The following is an 18,114-nucleotide window of genomic DNA, read 5'->3' as shown; positions in this document are numbered from 1 at the left end:
TTCGCTGGGGCCGGGAGGGCGCCTGGGGCGCGGGACCACCGCCAGCGGCCCCTCCGGCGGCTCGAAGGGGCCGCGTCGGGCCCCGGGCGGGCCCTGCTGGGCTGTGACCGGGGCGCCTCTTCCCGCCAGGCTGCCGAGCAAGCGAGCGGCTGAGGGGAAGCCCCTCCGCGCCACCACCGCCGCCGGCCGGCCCAGGGCGTGCGGCCGCCAAACGCCTCCTCGGGGGCGAGCCCTTCGGTAAACCGGGCTGGCCTCCGACGCCAACCCGAAACACCCCGCGGGACCTTCAAAGGCTTTTAACCTGACGGGGGAGCGCGACTTGTCCTCCCTCACTGGCACCCCTTTTACCTCACTCCGTCAAGTCTGGGCGGTGTCTCGCATGACCTATATTCGCGCCCCCAGCGCTCCCCAGAGAGCAGCGCCTGGGGGAGGTGGAGGAGGAGGAGGAAGGGCGCCCGCCCGCCCGCCCAGGCTGGGCGTTAGGGTGGGGAAGCGGCCCACCCGCCGCCCCAGGGTCGCTACAGACCGGGGCGGGGGGGGTTCATCCCAGCCGCCCCGCTCCCCGCCGCCGCGGCAGGAGCGGGAGCCCTTCAGCCTCCTCTCCCTCCGCTTGCAGAGGCGCTACCTGCTGCGCCGCCCGCCTGCGGTTTTCCTCCGGTTTGGGGCCGCCAACCCAGAGCGCGCAGCTAGTTTCGTTCCTGCACGCCAGTTCTACTGTTCGCGTATTGCTCCTTTTAGTCTTAAAAAAAACCCAAACAAACAACCCAAAACAACCCCCCGCCCCAAAGAAAAACTGCTTCAGGAACGGTAGGCTTTAAGCAGTTATAGACAAAGTTTGGGGCGAGCTGTTGCACACAGCGCCGGGACCAGCCGGGTCCCCACAGGCACCGATCGCCACAGGCGAGCAGCCTCGCCTCGCCTGGCCGGCGGCGGCGCCCCTGAGGAGGGGGGCGGGGGGGAACACGGAGCGCTCCCGCCTCGCCTCGCCTCGCCTCGCGCCCTCACCTGGGCGCACCTGGGCGCGCGCGAGCCGGCGGCGCCCGCCCCGCGCGGCGGCGGCCCGCCCCGCCCGCGCGCGGCCGCGCAGGCGCACGGCTCCTCGCCCGGCAGCGCTCCGGGGGCTCAGCGCTGTCATGGCGGCAGAGAGCGGCAGCGTCGGCAGGAAGAGATGGGGCTGATCGAGACGGCGGCGTGAAGCGGCAACGGCTGAAACTTCAGGCGCTTTCCGGAGAGAGGGGCGGCCGGCGCTGCGCAGCCCGCCCTCCGCAGCCGGCGAGCGGGGCAGAGCAGCCGCCTCCCGGCCCCGGAGCCGGGCGCCGGGGCAGCCCGCGCCCCCCTCCGCGGCGGCGCCGGGCAGCGAGCGGTGAGTGCGAAGTTGCTCGGCGGAGGGTCGCTGCACCTGTCCGCGCCGGCAGCCGCGCCGGCGGCGGTGCGAGGGCAGGAGCCGGAGACGCGGCAGACGAGGAGCCGGGCGGGAAGGAGGAGCGTATTCCCTTTAAAAAAAACAAAAAAAACCCCCCAAAAAACCCCAAAATTGAACCCCTCAGGACCGTGGTGGGAGCGCGGCTCTCACGGCGCGGCGGGGCAGCGGGGACTTCCGCGGGGAGAGGCGTGAGCGCTCCTGGGCGGCCGCTGCCGCCTCCCCGGCCCGGGGCAGGGGCCGGGGCCGCTGGCTGGAGGTGCGACCCGCGGGCCCCTGGGGAGCGCCTGCCTCTCCGCGAACTGACGACTCTCTCGGGTTGTCCTTCAGGGCTGTAAATACCTGCCTTGGGGCAGAGAGCTGCTGACGGACGCCTGCTGCTGAGGAGAGAGCTGGGACTCCGAGGGCGCGTCCTGCCCGCCTGCCTGCCTGCCTGCCTCCCTCCCCCGCCGGACGCGGGCTTCCTCAGGAGCCGGAGCTGAAGGGGGGCGGTGGGCGGTGGGCTCCCCGTTACCTTCCCGGCGGCCCAAGTCGCTCCCTCTTCCCGGAGCGGCGAGCGCGCCGCTGGCGTTTCGAGTCGTAACCTGAAGTGAACTAGCCATGGCGAGCGAAGACAAACAAGTTGTGCAGCCAACAGGTGATGGAGGAGGAGGAGGAGGAGGTGGTGGAGGAGGAGCGGGAAAAGAAGGAAATGCTGAAGGGGGAAGTGTGCTGCAGCCTTTGAATCCAGGAGTCCCCATCCGAGGAATCAAGATGAAATTTGCTGTGCTGACAGGACTGGTGGAAGTTGGTGAAGTACCCAACAGAGACATAGTCGAAACTGTGTTTAATCTGGTAAGTTGATTGCCTTTTTGGGCATGAGAGAAAAGAACAGCATATGCATGGCAGAAGAATCCCATGCTTTTTTGATATTATTTTTCTGTCGGTATTTTTTTTACATGTTTACACTTTCACCATGCTAGACTTCAATTAGGTTCTTTTTACTTATGGATCACAAAAGCTGAAAATAAAGCATATGAGCCTCTCCATAATATACATTTAAACTTGAAACAGCTCTAAACAGCATCCTCCTTAGTTTGCCTCGGAGAAATTGTTGCTTTAGTTAGAACTGACAAGTGCATTGTTACGTTTAAACATTCAACAGGTGTACTCAACAAGAAAGTTAAATGTTGATTTAGTAACTCAAACTGTCATCAAAACACATGCATTGTTGTTTTAAGCCAAAACAACTTTTCCCATGAAGATGCGTATGTCTCTTTTTGCTTCCCATTTGCTTTGGAAGTAGGCAGAACTGTTGCGTTCTGTCTACAGGCGGTGGGGGTGTGAGGGAGCAGTTCATTCAAATGCTTTACTTACTCTGCTTGTTGGGAATAGTACAACGTGGTTTCAATGTCCTTTTTTTTATTAATGAATTAGGTAGTCAGCTGCTATTTTTTTAATACAGGATGGATGTATTTAATACTTCATAACAGATCTCACTAAAAACTCAGGATGCAACTTTTCCTGTAGAAGCTGCAAACATATACACCATTGAACTTCTTGGGCCACATTTAAAACAGGCTAGCTGTTGATGTTTGTTTGCTGAAGGAGACCAAACATTAGGAGAAAAACTGTCTTTAAGTTTACAAAGATACTCTGCTATTATCAGAGGTCTCAAAACATCTCTAAAAATACTCATTGTTCCTCTTTCTTCCTTTTAGTGAGCACCTTTGACTTTAAAACAGCGTGGTTTCTGACAAACCAGGAAGTGAGAGCATGTAATAGTATAAAGCTCGGTAACAAGGAAAGTTGATGCAAAAGGCGTGCTGTTTTTTAAATGCATTTCAGTTATTGTGTTAGTAGTAGTCTTTGCTACATACAAGTTTTAATGGTCATTAAGTATTTCTGTGCTGTGTCTGTTTAATGTTTTTTGATGTTATCTCCTTGGGTTATGATAAATGTTTATTTTTTGAATATTTTTGTATTAACAGAATGTAATGCTCTAAATTGTTTGGGTGAAAGTCTCAATACAGAGGAATTGCAGTACTGGCAAAGATGAAGTGCAGATCAGAAGTTTCATGGATGCTTCAAGTATGAGAAAGTGATTTAACTTACTTAGAGTCCACTTGACAATTGCCCTTGACAAAATCCAGTGCTCAGATATATGGACATGAGGTTCAAAAAGAAATTCTGGTAAATAGTTTACGGTTTAGGACACTTGTGTGAGGGGAAATTGTTCATGAGCGTGTTAAATTTTACTTTGTTTCTAGCATGGTCTTTCGAGCAGTATGCTGGAGGTGTTTTTTATGGCAGCAGTGGAAAGAGGTTCAGCAGAATAATTAAAAGTGTAAAAGCTCCTTGATCCTGGGATTCCTTTTCTGCTCCATTTTAAACAAGAAAGGAATGAAAAATTCAGCTGGATTCAGAGAATCCTTGATTTTAGGTTTAAGAGGTCTGGAGAATTTGACCTGTGGATTGCATTCTCCTGGATCTTCATTTTCACAGATAGAAGCAGACAAGAGCTTCTGGCTCTGCAAATTTTTGAAACAGTTTTTTCGCTTTTTCTGCAAGTGAAACAACACCTCTGACCTCTCTGAGAAGATTTCTCCAACGGTTCCAGCGCACCTGCCTATGATGTGGGAGGCTAAAGTTCATGCTCCTGCACCACATTATTTTATCAGAGCAGAAGTAGTCAGCTGACAGCTATCATGAAACAACCAATAGTTTGGTAGTAAGGAAACTTTACCTGGATTATGTGAGGACAAAATACAAATTTTCAGGCAATATAAAAAAAAAAAAGCAGGCCCCTTGGTTTCTCTGAGTCCCGGGAAAGCATATCAACTACCGGTGACTAATTTGGAAGAAGATACCTCAATGTTCTGTGGTTTTATTAAAACTGGAATGCTTAAAAAAATCAAACCAGCCAACAAACTCATAGGTCTTGTTACAGAAAGCATCTATTTTCTGGAAATTTTTTTTTTGGTAAAAACTGTTAAGCTGACTTTTTAATATAGCTTTCTGGGATATGAGGTCTCCCTACAAGGCAATACTCATCCATCTGTCATTGAGTTCTGCCTCCGTTCAGTTGTTAGCTGTGACCTCTTAATTTTGTTGATTAATACCTCTGAAATCACACTGATCAGAATTTAAGGCATGTGAAGTATTAGTTAGCAGGGTATACGTACTTTTCTGTGTGTGTGTGCAGAAAAGATTTAACTTTTATATGAAAAAGTGATTCTTAGCTATGGCTTTGCTGGTCGTTTGTTTCCCAATAGCTTTCGGAGCAAGTTCACTCATGTGTGTGCAGGTTCAGTTGGGGGTATGAAAATCATGCTGTGATCTGTTGTTACTAATGGGTTTAAGCCCTACATATCCTTCCTATTGGGTTTCATTCAGTTTGGTGACTCATAACCGCACTACCTCAGTGGTGTTAGCAGAAATCAGCTAGCTTGCTTCTTGTACTTTGAAAGGAGGAGATGTATGGTATTTGGGGGATTTTTTGATCACTAAAAGGAAATGTCTTTAGACCAGAGTGGAAGGAGGGCTGGGCAAATCTGTGTCAAAAGGTGTTTTTGCATATTCTTCATAGCATAACCATCCTCAAATGTGAAGAGTTTTGGTGGTTTTTTTTTTTTTTTTTAAAAGGGGGGTTAGCTGACCTAATTTTAATTTCTTGAGCAAACGTGTTGCTCTTAATTGTGCTCTTCAAGCTTGCTGTAGCATATGGAGGTTATGGTGAATTTCTTTGTTTGTGATGGAGAGTCAAGAGAAGCCCCAAGTGCTGTCTTGGTGTTCCTCATCTTTAAGGATTTAAGAGATGGTCATGCTTTGTATGTGAAGACTCAGAAGGTCAAAAATCTAAAGTGCACAGTAATTGACCTGCTGCTTATTAAAGAAATTTAAGCGTCTCTAGTCCCGATTACTTGAGCAAATAACTTGTTCAGTCCAGCAGTATTGGATCTTGGAGCTGAGAACCACCTGTAACATTTTCTCTGTCCAGCAATATAACAGAGTGCTTATTGAGCTCACTTCTAGCATGCACCAAAAACCTAGTAATCTCACTTTATTGTCTTCAGAAATTCTGCTCTTAGAACTATTCACATTGATCTGCTTTGTTTTGGTCAGTATTCTCTGAGAACCTAGTTTTCCAGCCCATACTAGATATGGCTTTGTGTATTTCAGCACTTCGTAAAATAGAGAAGGAATATAATGACTTTAAAGAAGCTTGTTATTCTGTGAAAAACTTTTGAAAGCACGTTCTTGTTCAAGTATTAATTTGTTCTGTTACCTTTCTGACAGAGAGTAAGCTAAACTATTGGTATATATTGCTCATGCATTGTGAATTATATTTTTAATTGACTTTGGGCAGCAATAACTCCTTGAATTTCCTTTGTATACAAATCGGGTGAATGTTCGTATCTGCACCCTCCCCCCCCCCCTTAGTTTATTAAAAACCCCTCCTGGTAGGAGAAGATGATAGAATGGAAAAATAAATTATTTACAGTGGAATCTGTTACTAAATTAAAATAGCTATATATTTTTGATAATGAAACAGAGAGACAAATTGACCTCCTACTAATGAAAAAAACTTTCAGCTAGAGTAGTAGAAATAATTCAGCAATTGGCAAAACTTAAAATCATCTATATATAAAAAAAAATTAAAAATTAGTTTCAGTACTGTGCTACTGGTGTCAAAGAAGATTTTTAGGATCTGCAAGTTTTCAGGTATAGAGAACGAATTCTGTTCTGAAGGCTATACAACCTGCATTGGAAATACAGGAGGTCCTGCAAAATCTTTTCTAGATTAAAATTCTGTGTGGAGCGTCTGGACTACTCCATTCTAAATGGGCTTGTCTTCTATCATATGTCAATGTTGTCTTGTTTCCAAGTTATTGCAAGCTTCTTGTTTATATATAAAACTTAGGTCACTGGATATCCTTGTCTTCAGTAGGTAAAGGGCTCTCACTGACAAGTGTTCTGTTCATACTGAATGCTGTATGTGCAGGTGGGGTTGTTTTTTTTTTTTTTAAAGGGGGGTACCTGCGCTGCATTATTAGGCTTGCAGTGGGAAATAGATATTCTGACAAAATTCTGCTATGCTTCAGGCAGATGACTGTACAACTCTTGTCTTTGTGGAGTTGGTATAATCAGTTTTGGGACTTCATGCCAGAATTTACTCAGGTCTCAAGTCGACTAATGTGTAGAGACAACAGACATTAATGACTTTCTGCTCTTCTCTAAAGAAATGCCATGCCTTACTCTAAGCCAATTTTGTTTTAAAAAGCTTTAGTGCTTCTAATTGTTCTGTTGACTATAAAGTAGATTTGGTTATTTGTTTTGGTTCCATTTCTGTTCCCCCCACCCGCCGTCTGTGTTGCAAAGACTTTTTTTTAATGTTCTGTCTGTCTCTGAGGAGAATGTGCTGTTGCTCTGATTCTGCTCATGGATTATGAGGTCCTCACCAAGAGTCCCCTAGTGATGAAGTGCAAATGAGAAAGAAATCTTAGTTTTTATCACCTTTGGAGGAAAAATAATGGGATCTGAGGAGGAAAGACTGAAATTACTTTAAAAATTTCATTTGTCACCTCTCTCACTTCTGCCAAACTTTACTAAAACCACAAGCAAAAATCAATGTAACTTTTAAAAATTCTTACTGTTTACTTTCCTTATTTCTTCTTTTTAAAGTTACCTTCTTCCCCAACCCCAGTTGTCTTGTTTTACAGAACAAATCTGAGGTAAATATCAGGACTGCCACTTGTTTGCCTTCTGCTTATGTGCTCTCTGCTCTGTTTGTCATGTCTTCATTGGTATGGTTTCTGCACTGTAAACTCTTTATCATTATTCATATTGAAACCTAATGGCATCACCTGATGATACAACAGGTTTCTAATTTGGTATGAGTGCTTCTGAAACACTAGTACAATGGATTTTATGAAGTAGAAATTCCCCTTTTTTTCATCTCTGGTCACAGACCTTTTTTGCATGTATCTTCTTGCAGAAACCTCCCAAAACTAATGCTGGTAGAATTCAATGTATTACAGTAGTAAAATGCACCGTAAATGTCTCCATAACGATGTGTTGTTTTCATTACCTTTTTAGAGAATTCTAGGATTTATTTTCAATATAAACTTATCAACGCTGATGACAAGTGAGAGTAACCAAATTGTTTCTAGAGCATCACTGAATATTGTGCATTTCTTAATATGTGCAGTCTTTCCTAGTAGGTTCCCAGTAAGTCAACCTCTGGCTACAGTTATCCTAGTTCAGTCACTTCTGTCCATTTACAGTATAGATGATAAGGTAAGTCTGTGGCTTTAGCTGGGTCAAGCTTGTAGGTTTTTTTTTTAAAAATCATAGTAAATTGGACAGTCAGCTGTCTTAGTGATCATGCATGGTTTTACTCTTGGTGAATGAGCAGAATTCAGCAAAAGATCTGTAATGCTTCTAAATCTGTCTCAATTTCCTTTTTATAAAATACATCAGATGCAAACTTACTTCTTGCTGGCCCCTTCACAGTGGGAGGCTTGTGCACAGTTTGATGAATGAATTTAGACTCCTTGATTCCAAGTCATCTTCATGGTTTTGAAGACATCTAATTTGGGATCTAGCAACAGTAAAAGATGGTTTTGGTAAGCTTAGTTGGCTAAATGAGGCTGAGAGATGTCTTTCACCAGACTTGACTTAGTTGAAAATTGTTGAGTAATGGGAGTCACGCATCCTTCACTTAAAATAAGAATGACAGACCTCCATCTTGTTAGAATGTATTCTGAGTAGTTACGGACACACTTACTATTGAAGTGATGTGTATGGGGTTTTTTTCAGGTATTGATGCAACCCAGACGTTACTAATTAGTTAGTGGAAATATCACCCTGCATAATAAGTGTAGGAATTTAGAGAAATTTTGTGGTCAGTTGAGAAAGGCATGGAATGTAGTGAGATGGTAATGGCAGTCCTGAATTAGACATGCTCATGATTTAGAAGAAAGTTGTCTAGACTCTGAAGAGGAGCTGATTTGTACTTTGGCTGTGGTATCAACTCACTTCTGTGACTGTGACTTAAAACACACTGTAGGACAATAAAATACTGTGGACAAAATTTTAAGACCACAAAGGAAAACGTTCAGTTTTTCTCACTCTAACTGAACAATTTTTATAGCTTCTCATGACCAATCTGAAGTGTCAAGTGTCTGTGAAAGCCTGTGAATGACATGCGCTCTATGTTTTCCAGAAGTGTTGGCATTCTGTACTGCCATTAGTAAGCTTTGTAGAAACCTAAAAAAAACCAGCTAAAAAAGCTAAAAAAAGCAAGGCTGAACCAGCCGTTTACATATATCATGTCTTAATAATGCAACATTTGATAGACAAGTTTTAATTAGCAATCCATTCTATAAGTAAGCCTGTTTAAAATGTGTTCATAGCATACTTCAGAATTCTTCTTTAGAGGGGAACATGTCAGTTCAATTTTTCTAGCTGGTGTCCTGTAACAAAGGAGAGAGAGTCAGGTATCTATTGTGGTTGCTTTGCTCTAAGTAGTATTTTGTGTCACCTCTGTCAGACAATACAGGGCTAGATGGACTGTTTGCCTGACCCAGTAGTGCAGATAGCACAGGAATGTAGTGGCCAGATGGACTGGCTCAGGAAAAGCATTTGCGGATTAGGGAATAGAATGAAATTAGTCAAAAGCATCAGGGAAATAGGTGGATGGCATGTCAAGGTTGCTACAAAGGCTGGACATTGCAGAATGAGATAAAAACAGATAATTATTCATGTTCGTTGAAAGAGATTATTGGAGGGATGAACTAAAGTTTGCGGATTCAAGAGGAGTGTGAGTAAAGAGAAGTTTTTTGAAGTGGCTGTGTTGGACGAATACTGGAGGTTGAGGAGAGTCAGAGATGAGATATTTGCTTAAATCTTTTTTTATGGCAGTGTTGGTTTGGTACAATGTTCAGTACTCAGTGGCTAGTCAGTTGTACATTCAGATGCTGAGGCTTGCTGAGAAGTCCCAGTCTTCTGAAAATCAAGTGTGTGTGTGGTGGTTTGTTTTTTTTTTTTTTGTGTGCGTGTTAAGATTTCAAGTCTGATGAAAGATAAAAATGAGCTTTCTTTGTGGTTTCTTTCACTATCTGTGTATTTGTTTTACCACCTATTGGGGAACCTGCAGTCAGTTCTGAACTGTATTCCACTTGGTGTGGTGTTCTGACCTTTTTTTTTTTTTACTAGATAAGTTGGTAACTTAAAGCATTTAGAGCTTCTGTCTTCATGCAGTCATGAAGCTCTTATGGACCTTAAGGAGGAAGCTTTAATCTGTTTCACAGATTGAATAAGCTCTACAGTTTAGTCATTGGGTGTGAGATAGCTACTTGCTGCCTTTGGTGTTTCTGTGTATAAAACCCTTTAAGAACGTTTTCTGTCAAATTCAGTCTTGTGTGCATTACATTTATGCCTATCTTTTTAAAGAACTTCTGTTTATTTTAAATGGGTCAATCTGGAAGACAAGTTTTTTTTCATAATCACTAATTACAGTTAGCTAACTTTCTGCTGTTCAAGTGCCTTCCCCAGCCCCTAGAGGCCTTTCTGGCCTCTTCATAACATTTTGCATGATGGTTTTTGGTATTAGCTTGACCTAATTACTAATGTCCTGATTTAGATTACATTTCTGCTTTAACTAATTCTGGATTTTTCTGTTAGACTTGGTATTGTGCTAGAGTATATTATTGCCTGTCCAAAAACTAGTTTGGTCATTTTTTTTCCTCTGTGAAACCTTCAGACTTTGTCTGGGAGCTCTGGCCATTTGCCAGGAATCTGAGGGCTCTAATTAATTTGCATAAAAGAGGATACTATTGCCACCTGCTTTTTTAATACCACATGTGGCCGGTGGAGACTGTAGTTTCCACTGTGCAGTGCTCCATATTTAGAGCAGATAGCAATCGAGGTGCATCCTTGCACAACTGCTGTAATCAAATTTGCTAAATAATGATGCTGCGTGAGTTGCAATTGTGCCTTTTCCTGAGACACTGGAGTCTTTGTGCTGATACCGGAAGCTTCTTGTAATTTGTGAAGAGCTTGCATTGCTCCAGTGCTTTAGATTCCAAAGCTTTGCAAATAGGCATAAGTAGTTTCTAAATAGAAACTAATTTGTGGAGAAGAAAACCTAATGCCTTCCATTGCACTGGATTCCTCTAGTGATAACTGGGGAGCTGGGAGCAGCTACGTCCCAGGCATGATTTCTTGTTAATAGCTGCCTTGAGATGATACTTAAATAATAGCTAGTGCGAATAGGGTGTGCTCTGTTGCTTCCTGTAAAGTGCTCTGTGAGTTTCAGCTGCGAGTCACTTTACTGCAGCCTGCATGTGAGTAGGTCTCTTGATGTTTTTGTATTCTACATACATCTGGCCAAAAAATTTCGTATGTGCTATACAGCAAATTCAGATTATTTTTGGTGTGACTGAAAAGCTGAAAGTGAGTTGTTCAGGCAAAAACCTGTTTATTTTGTTGATGCAACTGAAGAAAGCAACATTTAAAGAGCTACTGGGTTAGCTTTCCTTTGCAACTGAAAATCAAAACCAGAGTAACCACTTAGGACTCGTTTGTTCTGTGGAAGTGTGTTATGTGTGTTCATGTCAACCCCCTCCACCCTTCGCCATTAGCTTCTTTTTCTCTCTGGTGTGGACGGAAGTTGCAGAGATAAATTATTGAAATGAAGTCTATTTGCCCCACTTAGATATTGCAAATTTCTAGTTTTATACAGGACTAGCCCTGTAAAACAGTAACTGTACCAGAGCATAGGGTGACCTGTAGCTTATTTGTTATCTCTTTTGGGAGTGCTGAAAGGGTAGAGGCATCAGTAAGCCGCAGGTAAGATGGTTACTGCAGCAGGAGAGCAATTTCTCTTACAAAAGAGCAGCAAGAGAACCAGTAGCATCTTGCAGTGGACTAGGAAGTATGTGGTTATAGAGTCCAGGATGCTGAATGTTTGCTTGATAAATCTCTCACAAGTTGGTTCCTTTATCAAACTGTGCAGGTTTGGGTGGGAATTGTAGTGGTTGCTTTCCCAAATATGATTGGGATGGGTGTTGGTGGGGAGCTGTTTGATAGAATAAGGTAAAAGCTGTTGCTGCAGAATTGCTGAATAAAGGCTTTGCAGATCCTGCAACTTTAACTTTTACTAGTCCATTATTAGAGAAGTCTTTAAGCTATGCTGTTTGCACTTCTCAGGATTAAAACTGTTGTTCTTAAGGATAATTGTTTTTTGTTTTTTGCAGGTTTATTAACAATTCAGTTGGACCTTGGAATCAAGTAGTGCTTAAAAAAACCCTGTGAAACTACCCAACAACAAAAAAAACCAACCCAAAAGGTTCTTTATGCAGAATCATAGACAGAAGTTAAAAAAAAAATGGCCAATGATACAGAAGTAGAATTGCTGATAAGCCTCAAAACAGTGCAATCAGGGGGAGAATAGGAACCAAATGACTAATGTTAGTAATGGTGCATGACTGTTAAATAAACAAATGGAAACTATCAGTCCAGTCAGCATCTGCCGCCTGCTAATGTTTTTGTTGAAACGAAGCATGTGATCTGTCTGTAGTTTTGGTTGTGAACTTGATTGAAAAGAACTAGCAAGCTTCCCCGCCCCCCCCGCCCTCATGGGAGCTTTGTTATACTCTAGGATTTGGTTCCAGTGTATAATTCAGGTGCTGTAATACCTGACTTCTAGGTATCTGATATGGAGTATGAAACTGAGTAACTGTGATTGCATTTTTACAATGCGTTTCAAAATAGCTAATGAGAGATGGGGAGCTATGCAAGTTTAATATATTGCTGATGTTACAGAATGGGAGACCACTGAAATGCTGGGAATGGATATTTCAATTGGGATTGCAAAAAGTTCTCTGTCTGTTTTGTAATCTACAGCCAAGGATCACCTTCTGAAGCTGTGATGTTCTTAATGCTTCAGACTTCCTTGGTTTAAATGAGATAGCAGTGGTGCCTAACTCAAAAATGAAGTGCTATGAAAAGGGTTCTCGGGCACAGAAACTGTACCAGCAGCCTCCAATCTTTATGCAAATCAGTAAATGCTCATGGGGAAAAGATTGCCTTGTTTTCTTGCCCATTTCTTCCTCAAAAGTAAGGTCCCAATCTCGTGCCACGCTAGATTATTGACTGTTTAACCTCACACCGGGACACCCTGCTTTGTCCTTTCTGTGCTCCCTCTGCTCTCTTCCATGACCTGGCACCTGCTGCCTTTGTCCTGGCCTGCAAAAGTGAGTCCGGAGCACTGCCTGGGTTCTGTAGTGGGCTGGGGAGCTCTGAATGCCACTGCGTGCTGCAGCTGCTATGGATCAGCTGACTGGCAGGGGTATTGCCTTTGGGGAGATGTGTATTCCATGATTCGGATGAGACCTGGCACTAAAGACTTGTGCCCTTCCTGTGTACTGCTTTTAAAGTGAAATGTATATTGCTCTTTGGGAATTTTGCTGGCTTAGTAAAGTCTCAATGTATGCAGGAAATGAAAGCTTCCCTGATTTCTATCCTTATTAGGAAGAGATTCAAATTGCCATTTGTAAGGAGTGTATAGCAATGGTGTTGTGAGTGACTTGTAAGGGGACATTTGTAACACCTCTTCTGCGAAGACTAGGCTCGTATACAGCGAAGAATGCCAGATTCATGGGTATGGAGAGAAGACACAGAAAGAGACAAGTGTCAGACATTGTGGTTGAGGTATTTGAATAAGATTCTCTGGTCACTCTTACATGACAGGAAAGGTTTGGAGCTGGAAGACTGGATTTCTTGCCCACATGCTAGGGCTTTAGTAAAGTTTCCTTTATGGTGTACAGAATCCTGATTTTCTTCCTGGAAGGTGAATTATCTTCAGGTGAAAGGGTTTGTCTGGTGACTGAAAGATCATCAGAGTTGGCTAGACATATTTCGGAAAGATAGAATTTAGACAACAGAAGCTTGGGTTTCTTACTTCTGGGTGGTACTGTCATTTTGCAGAAAAGTAATATCCCTGTTTCCAACTAGATCTTGTTTTAGGAGTATGCATAGTTCTGTGTCCTGTCTTGAGAGAAGCTGTGAGCAAGCTGAAAAAATGTCGTATAACACTTCTAGATACAAGTTAGCATTGTGTATTGTCTGCACACCCCTGCCCCCCCCCCCAAAAAAAAAAAAGTGGGGGGGAAATAATTTTCACATTGTCAGATGATGTAGATGACTGTAACAAGGAAACTTGTCAGTTCAGGCTTTGCCTCAGCTAGGTTTTGTGTGGGAAATTGAGAAGCCTGGAAAACTGGATACAAAGTGGAAGTTGGGGGGAAAAAATTGTTTCACTTGAGAGCTAACTTAATCTTGATGCCTTTGCTGTTGTTCTTAGCACTTTAAAGAGGATATGTCTGTAGGTGTTTTTAATTAGATATGTAAAGAGTTGTTGGGATCTCTTTCAATTCTAGTCATATGAATAGAGGTAGAGTTAAAATTTTAGAGGAGCAACTTAACTCTGCCCAAAGAAATTCTCTTAAAATAACATCACAGATGAACAGTTTAGTTTAATCACTGGAAGTGTGCTGTAGTAAAAGTTGATTATAAACTATTTGTTTCAGATTCAAACTTTTGAATCAAATCCTGACTGTCTAAATGTCATGATCTTGTCACTATCCATCATATTAGAAAAGTTGTGGCAGACTGGTGAACTTACCAGTGACTGGAAAAGGGGAAACATAACTGCCATTTTTAAAAGGGGGAAAAAAGGAGGACCCAGGGAGCTACAGGCTGGTCAGTCTCCCCTCTGTGGCTGGTAAGACCATGGAGCAGTCCTGGAAACTGTGCTAAAGCACATGGAAAAGAGAGAAGTGATTGGTGACAGCCAACATGGCTTCACTAAGGGCAAATTGTGCCTTACAAATTTGGTGGCCTTCTATGATGGGGTTACAGCATTGATGGTGTCATGGTTTAATACCAGCTGGCAACCACGCACCACACAGCTGCTTGCTCACCATCCCCCACCGGTGGGATGGGGGAGAGTCAGAAGGATAAAAGTAAGAAAACTCATGGGCTGAGATAAGAACAGTTTAATAACTGAAATAAAATAATAATAAATAATAATAAAAAAATGGTGAAAAGGAAAACAACAAGAGGAACAAAACGCAGTGAAAAAAACCCCCAAGTGATGCAATTGCTCACCACCTGCCGACTGATGCCCAGCCAGTCCCTGAGCAGCAATCGCTGCCCCCTGGCCAACTCCCCCCACTTTATATACTGAGCATGATGTCATATGATATGGAATAGCCCTTTGGCCAGTTTGGATCAACTGTCTTGGCTGTGCCCTCTCCCAGTTTCTCGTGCACCTGGCAGAGCATGGGAAGCTGACAAAGTCCTTGACTAGCATAAGCAGTACTTAGCAACAACTAAACCATCAGTGTGTTATCAACATTCTTTTCCTACTAAATCCAAAACACAGCACTATGCCAAGTACTAGGAAGAAAATTAACTCTGTCCCAGCTGAAACCAGGATAGGTGGATAAGGGAAGAGTGACTGATGATATCTACCTGGACTTGGGCAAAGCATTTGATATTGTCCTGCACAACGTCTTTGTCTCTAAAATGAAGAGATGTGGATTTGATGGGTGGACCAGTTGGTGGATGAAGAATTGGCTGGATGGTTGCACTCAAAAGAGTTGTGGTCCATGGCTCGACGTCCAGGTGGCAAACAGTGATGAGTGGTGTCCCCCAGGGGTCCGTATTGGGACCAGTATTATTTAACTTCTTTGTTGAGGTCATGGACAGTGCGACTGAGTGCACCCTCAGCAAGTTTGCAGATGACACCAAGCTGAGCGGTATGGTTGCTACCCAAGAGGGAAGGGATGCCATCCAGAGGGACCTTGACAGGCTAGAGAGGTGGGCCTGTGCAAACCTCATGAAGTTCAACAGGCCAAGTGCAAGGTCCTGCATCTGGGTCGGGGCAACCCCAAACATGGATATAGGCTGGGTGGAGAATGGATTGAGAGCAGCCCTGCAGAGGACTTGGGGGTGTTGGTTGATGAGAGGCTCAACATGACCTGGCAATGTGCGCTTGCAGCCCAGAAAGCTGTTTGCATCCTGGGCTGCATCAAAAGAAGCGTGACCAGCAGGTTGAGGGAAGTGATTTTCCTCCTCTACTCCGCTGTTGTGAGACCCCACCTGGAGTACTGTGTTCAGCTCTGGGCCCCCACCATAAGAAAGGCATGGACCTGCTTGAGTGGGTCCAGAGGAGAGCCACGAAGATGATCTGGGGGCTGGAACATCTCCTGTATGAGGACAGGCTGAGAAAAGTTGGGGTTGTTTAGCCTAGAGAAGAGAAGGCTCCAGGGAGACCTTATAGCAGGCTTCCAGTACTTAAAGGGGGCCTACAGGAGGGATGAGGGAGGGACTCTTTGTCAGGGAGTGTAGTGATAGGATGAGGGGTAGTGGTTTTAAACTAAAAGAGGGTAGATTTAGATATAAGGAAGAAATTCTTCACTATGAGGTTGGTGAGGCACTGGAACAGGTTGCCCAGAGAAGCTGTGGATGCCCCATCCCTGGAAGTGTTCAGGGCCAGGCTGGATGGGGCTTTGAGCAACCTGGTCTAGTGGAAGGAGTCCCTGACCATGGCAGGGGGGTTGGAACTAGATGATCTTTAAGGTCCCTTCTAACCCAAACCATTCTGTGATGATTCTGTGACTCTTTGTTAATTTCTATGGGAAGAATCACTTTGAAGTACATGAGTGCCAGAAATATAAGCTAAACTTACATTGGAGGCAGGGGGAAGGAGAATTATTTCAGTGGATTTTGACTTGTTCTGTCTCTGTCATGTATTGTTTAGTATCTGTGTTTTTGTTTGCTCTGTAGTGTGACGTATATTAGTCCTGTATCTGTTGCTAACGGACGTGTAGGGCTTAATGACAATTTCATGGCTCATTCCTATTAAAGTCCCTACTCTGGTAGCTGAAGCCCAGTATCATCCTGAACAGGATATTTCTGTGCATTTCAGTGTAGTAATGTTGCATATTACTGAAAATAGGACTAGTCAAACTCAGACTTAAAGGACGTTTTCTGTCATGTGTGACACCTATTTTGTGGAATAGCTCTTCAGTTTTGGAATTCACTTACTGCATGTCTTCTGTGGGCTGGCAGTGCTTTTGACTTCTGTAGCACTGAGTTAGAAGTGATCTTGATGCTTCAATTTCCGTTAAAGGTAGGTATATGGGGAAGGAGGCGAATGGCTTTAAACGCTTATTTATATTCTTCCAGTTGAATACTCAATGTCAGAACTTTTAAGAGTCAGCTTTTATATTTCCTATAGATTATTGTTTATATATATGACGCTAGAGATATAGTTAGAATTCTGTTTCTCAACTCTGTCTTGGAGTTTTGTCTATCAATTTGTATTATACCTCTAAATGGGTTTGTTTGCTTGTGACCTTACAGTGTGCATTGGAAAAAAATGCTTGAAAGGACATAATGGATTCTTAAAGCAGGTATTGATCACTATAATGATGGGATCAAAGCAGAGTAAAGGATTTCTCAATTGCAATAATTGTATGTGCAAATTCCGATGTTAAAAGATGCGTGAACCTCAAACTTAATCCAGAATTTTGAAGGCCAAGCTGCCTTTGTTTAAAAATGTTAGTAGTTTGGCTGAGAGGAGCTGTTGTCCATTACCGGCATGCAAGCTAACTATCCCCGATTATTGTGTTTTCTTTGACACCACAGTTAATTTAATGAAATGTATGTATGGCAACTGTATTAATTCAATATTAGTTACCCAAGCATGGGTTTTTTTGTCTTGAGGCAGTGCTTTGTTGTGTGTAATGCTGTAGTCATGATCTCTGTATGCTGTAGTTCCATATTATGGTGCTGTGAAACCAGTAAGGTATTTATACAGTCACTGCGTTTGGTATTATGAAATAGCATACTCCTCTTTGAGATATTCATGCCACTTGCTTGAATGATTTCCATAACAAAGATGAGTGGTATAAAAGCAAGGGGAAGAAAATGTTATTTTTATTTGCTAATTCTGTAAACACAGCAGGGCCCCTAAGAGTCAGGCTGGGCTTCTTCCTTTTCATCCATTAGGTCCAACAAAGTTTCTGCAGACTGAATCAAGTCTTACTTGCTCCAAGTAGGTGGTCATGACTGATAACAGCACATTTAGTTAAATTTGAGTTTCCTAGGAAGGGAAATGAAGGTCCAGATTTTTCTACGAGATTGTAAGGATACAAAGAATAGCAAAGGACTAGAAAAAGCTACTTCTACTGTACCGGAGCTACCTGCTTTGGAAGCATTCATGTATAGGTCAGCAGAGAATTGGCAGAACTGAAGCTAGTGATGATTTTTGATAGGTGTTGCAAACTAAAGTGCCTCAAGGCAACTGCATACAACAGTCACTGCTGTTGGAAGATAGGTTGCCATTTAGATGTTTGTTTTCCACTTCCTGGGGCAGAGTATATGGCAAAAAGTAGAAACCTGCTTAAAATGAGAAAGTAACTAGTGAAACTGTCAAATGAGAAAACTAGAATGAAGAACTAAAGTCTTAAAACTGAAATGACGCTATCAAATGAGAAAACTAGAAATTGAGAAACTATCATATGAGCTAAAATTAGTGTTTTAAGACTATCTGGGTGTCTATATTGATCACCTCCTCAACAACATAAGAACAGTTTTCTTGAAAAGCAAATTTCCTAGTAGGACATTGTTGTGGTAAT

At 43.3% G+C, this 18,114-nt stretch overlaps 1 protein-coding gene across 2 annotated transcripts in view; it reads left to right on the top strand.

Annotated features, from left to right (window-relative positions):
- Nucleotides 1-2,020: 2,020 nt before the first annotated feature.
- LRBA (LPS responsive beige-like anchor protein) overlaps nucleotides 2,021-18,114 on the top strand; it is a 419,408-nt gene continuing 403,314 nt past the window's right edge. For both annotated transcript variants that reach the window (XM_075709754.1, XM_075709753.1), the window contains exon 1: nucleotides 2,021-2,254. In XM_075709754.1, coding sequence (XP_075565869.1) covers nucleotides 2,021-2,254 — 234 coding nt within the window. The remainder of the gene's footprint in view (nucleotides 2,255-18,114) is intronic.

This window comes from Pelecanus crispus, chromosome 4 (assembly GCF_030463565.1).
Source record: "Pelecanus crispus isolate bPelCri1 chromosome 4, bPelCri1.pri, whole genome shotgun sequence".
Classification (NCBI taxonomy): domain Eukaryota; kingdom Metazoa; phylum Chordata; class Aves; order Pelecaniformes; family Pelecanidae; genus Pelecanus; species Pelecanus crispus.
Note: the sequence above shows the minus strand (reverse complement) of the source record. Positions and strands in the feature narration are given on the sequence as shown.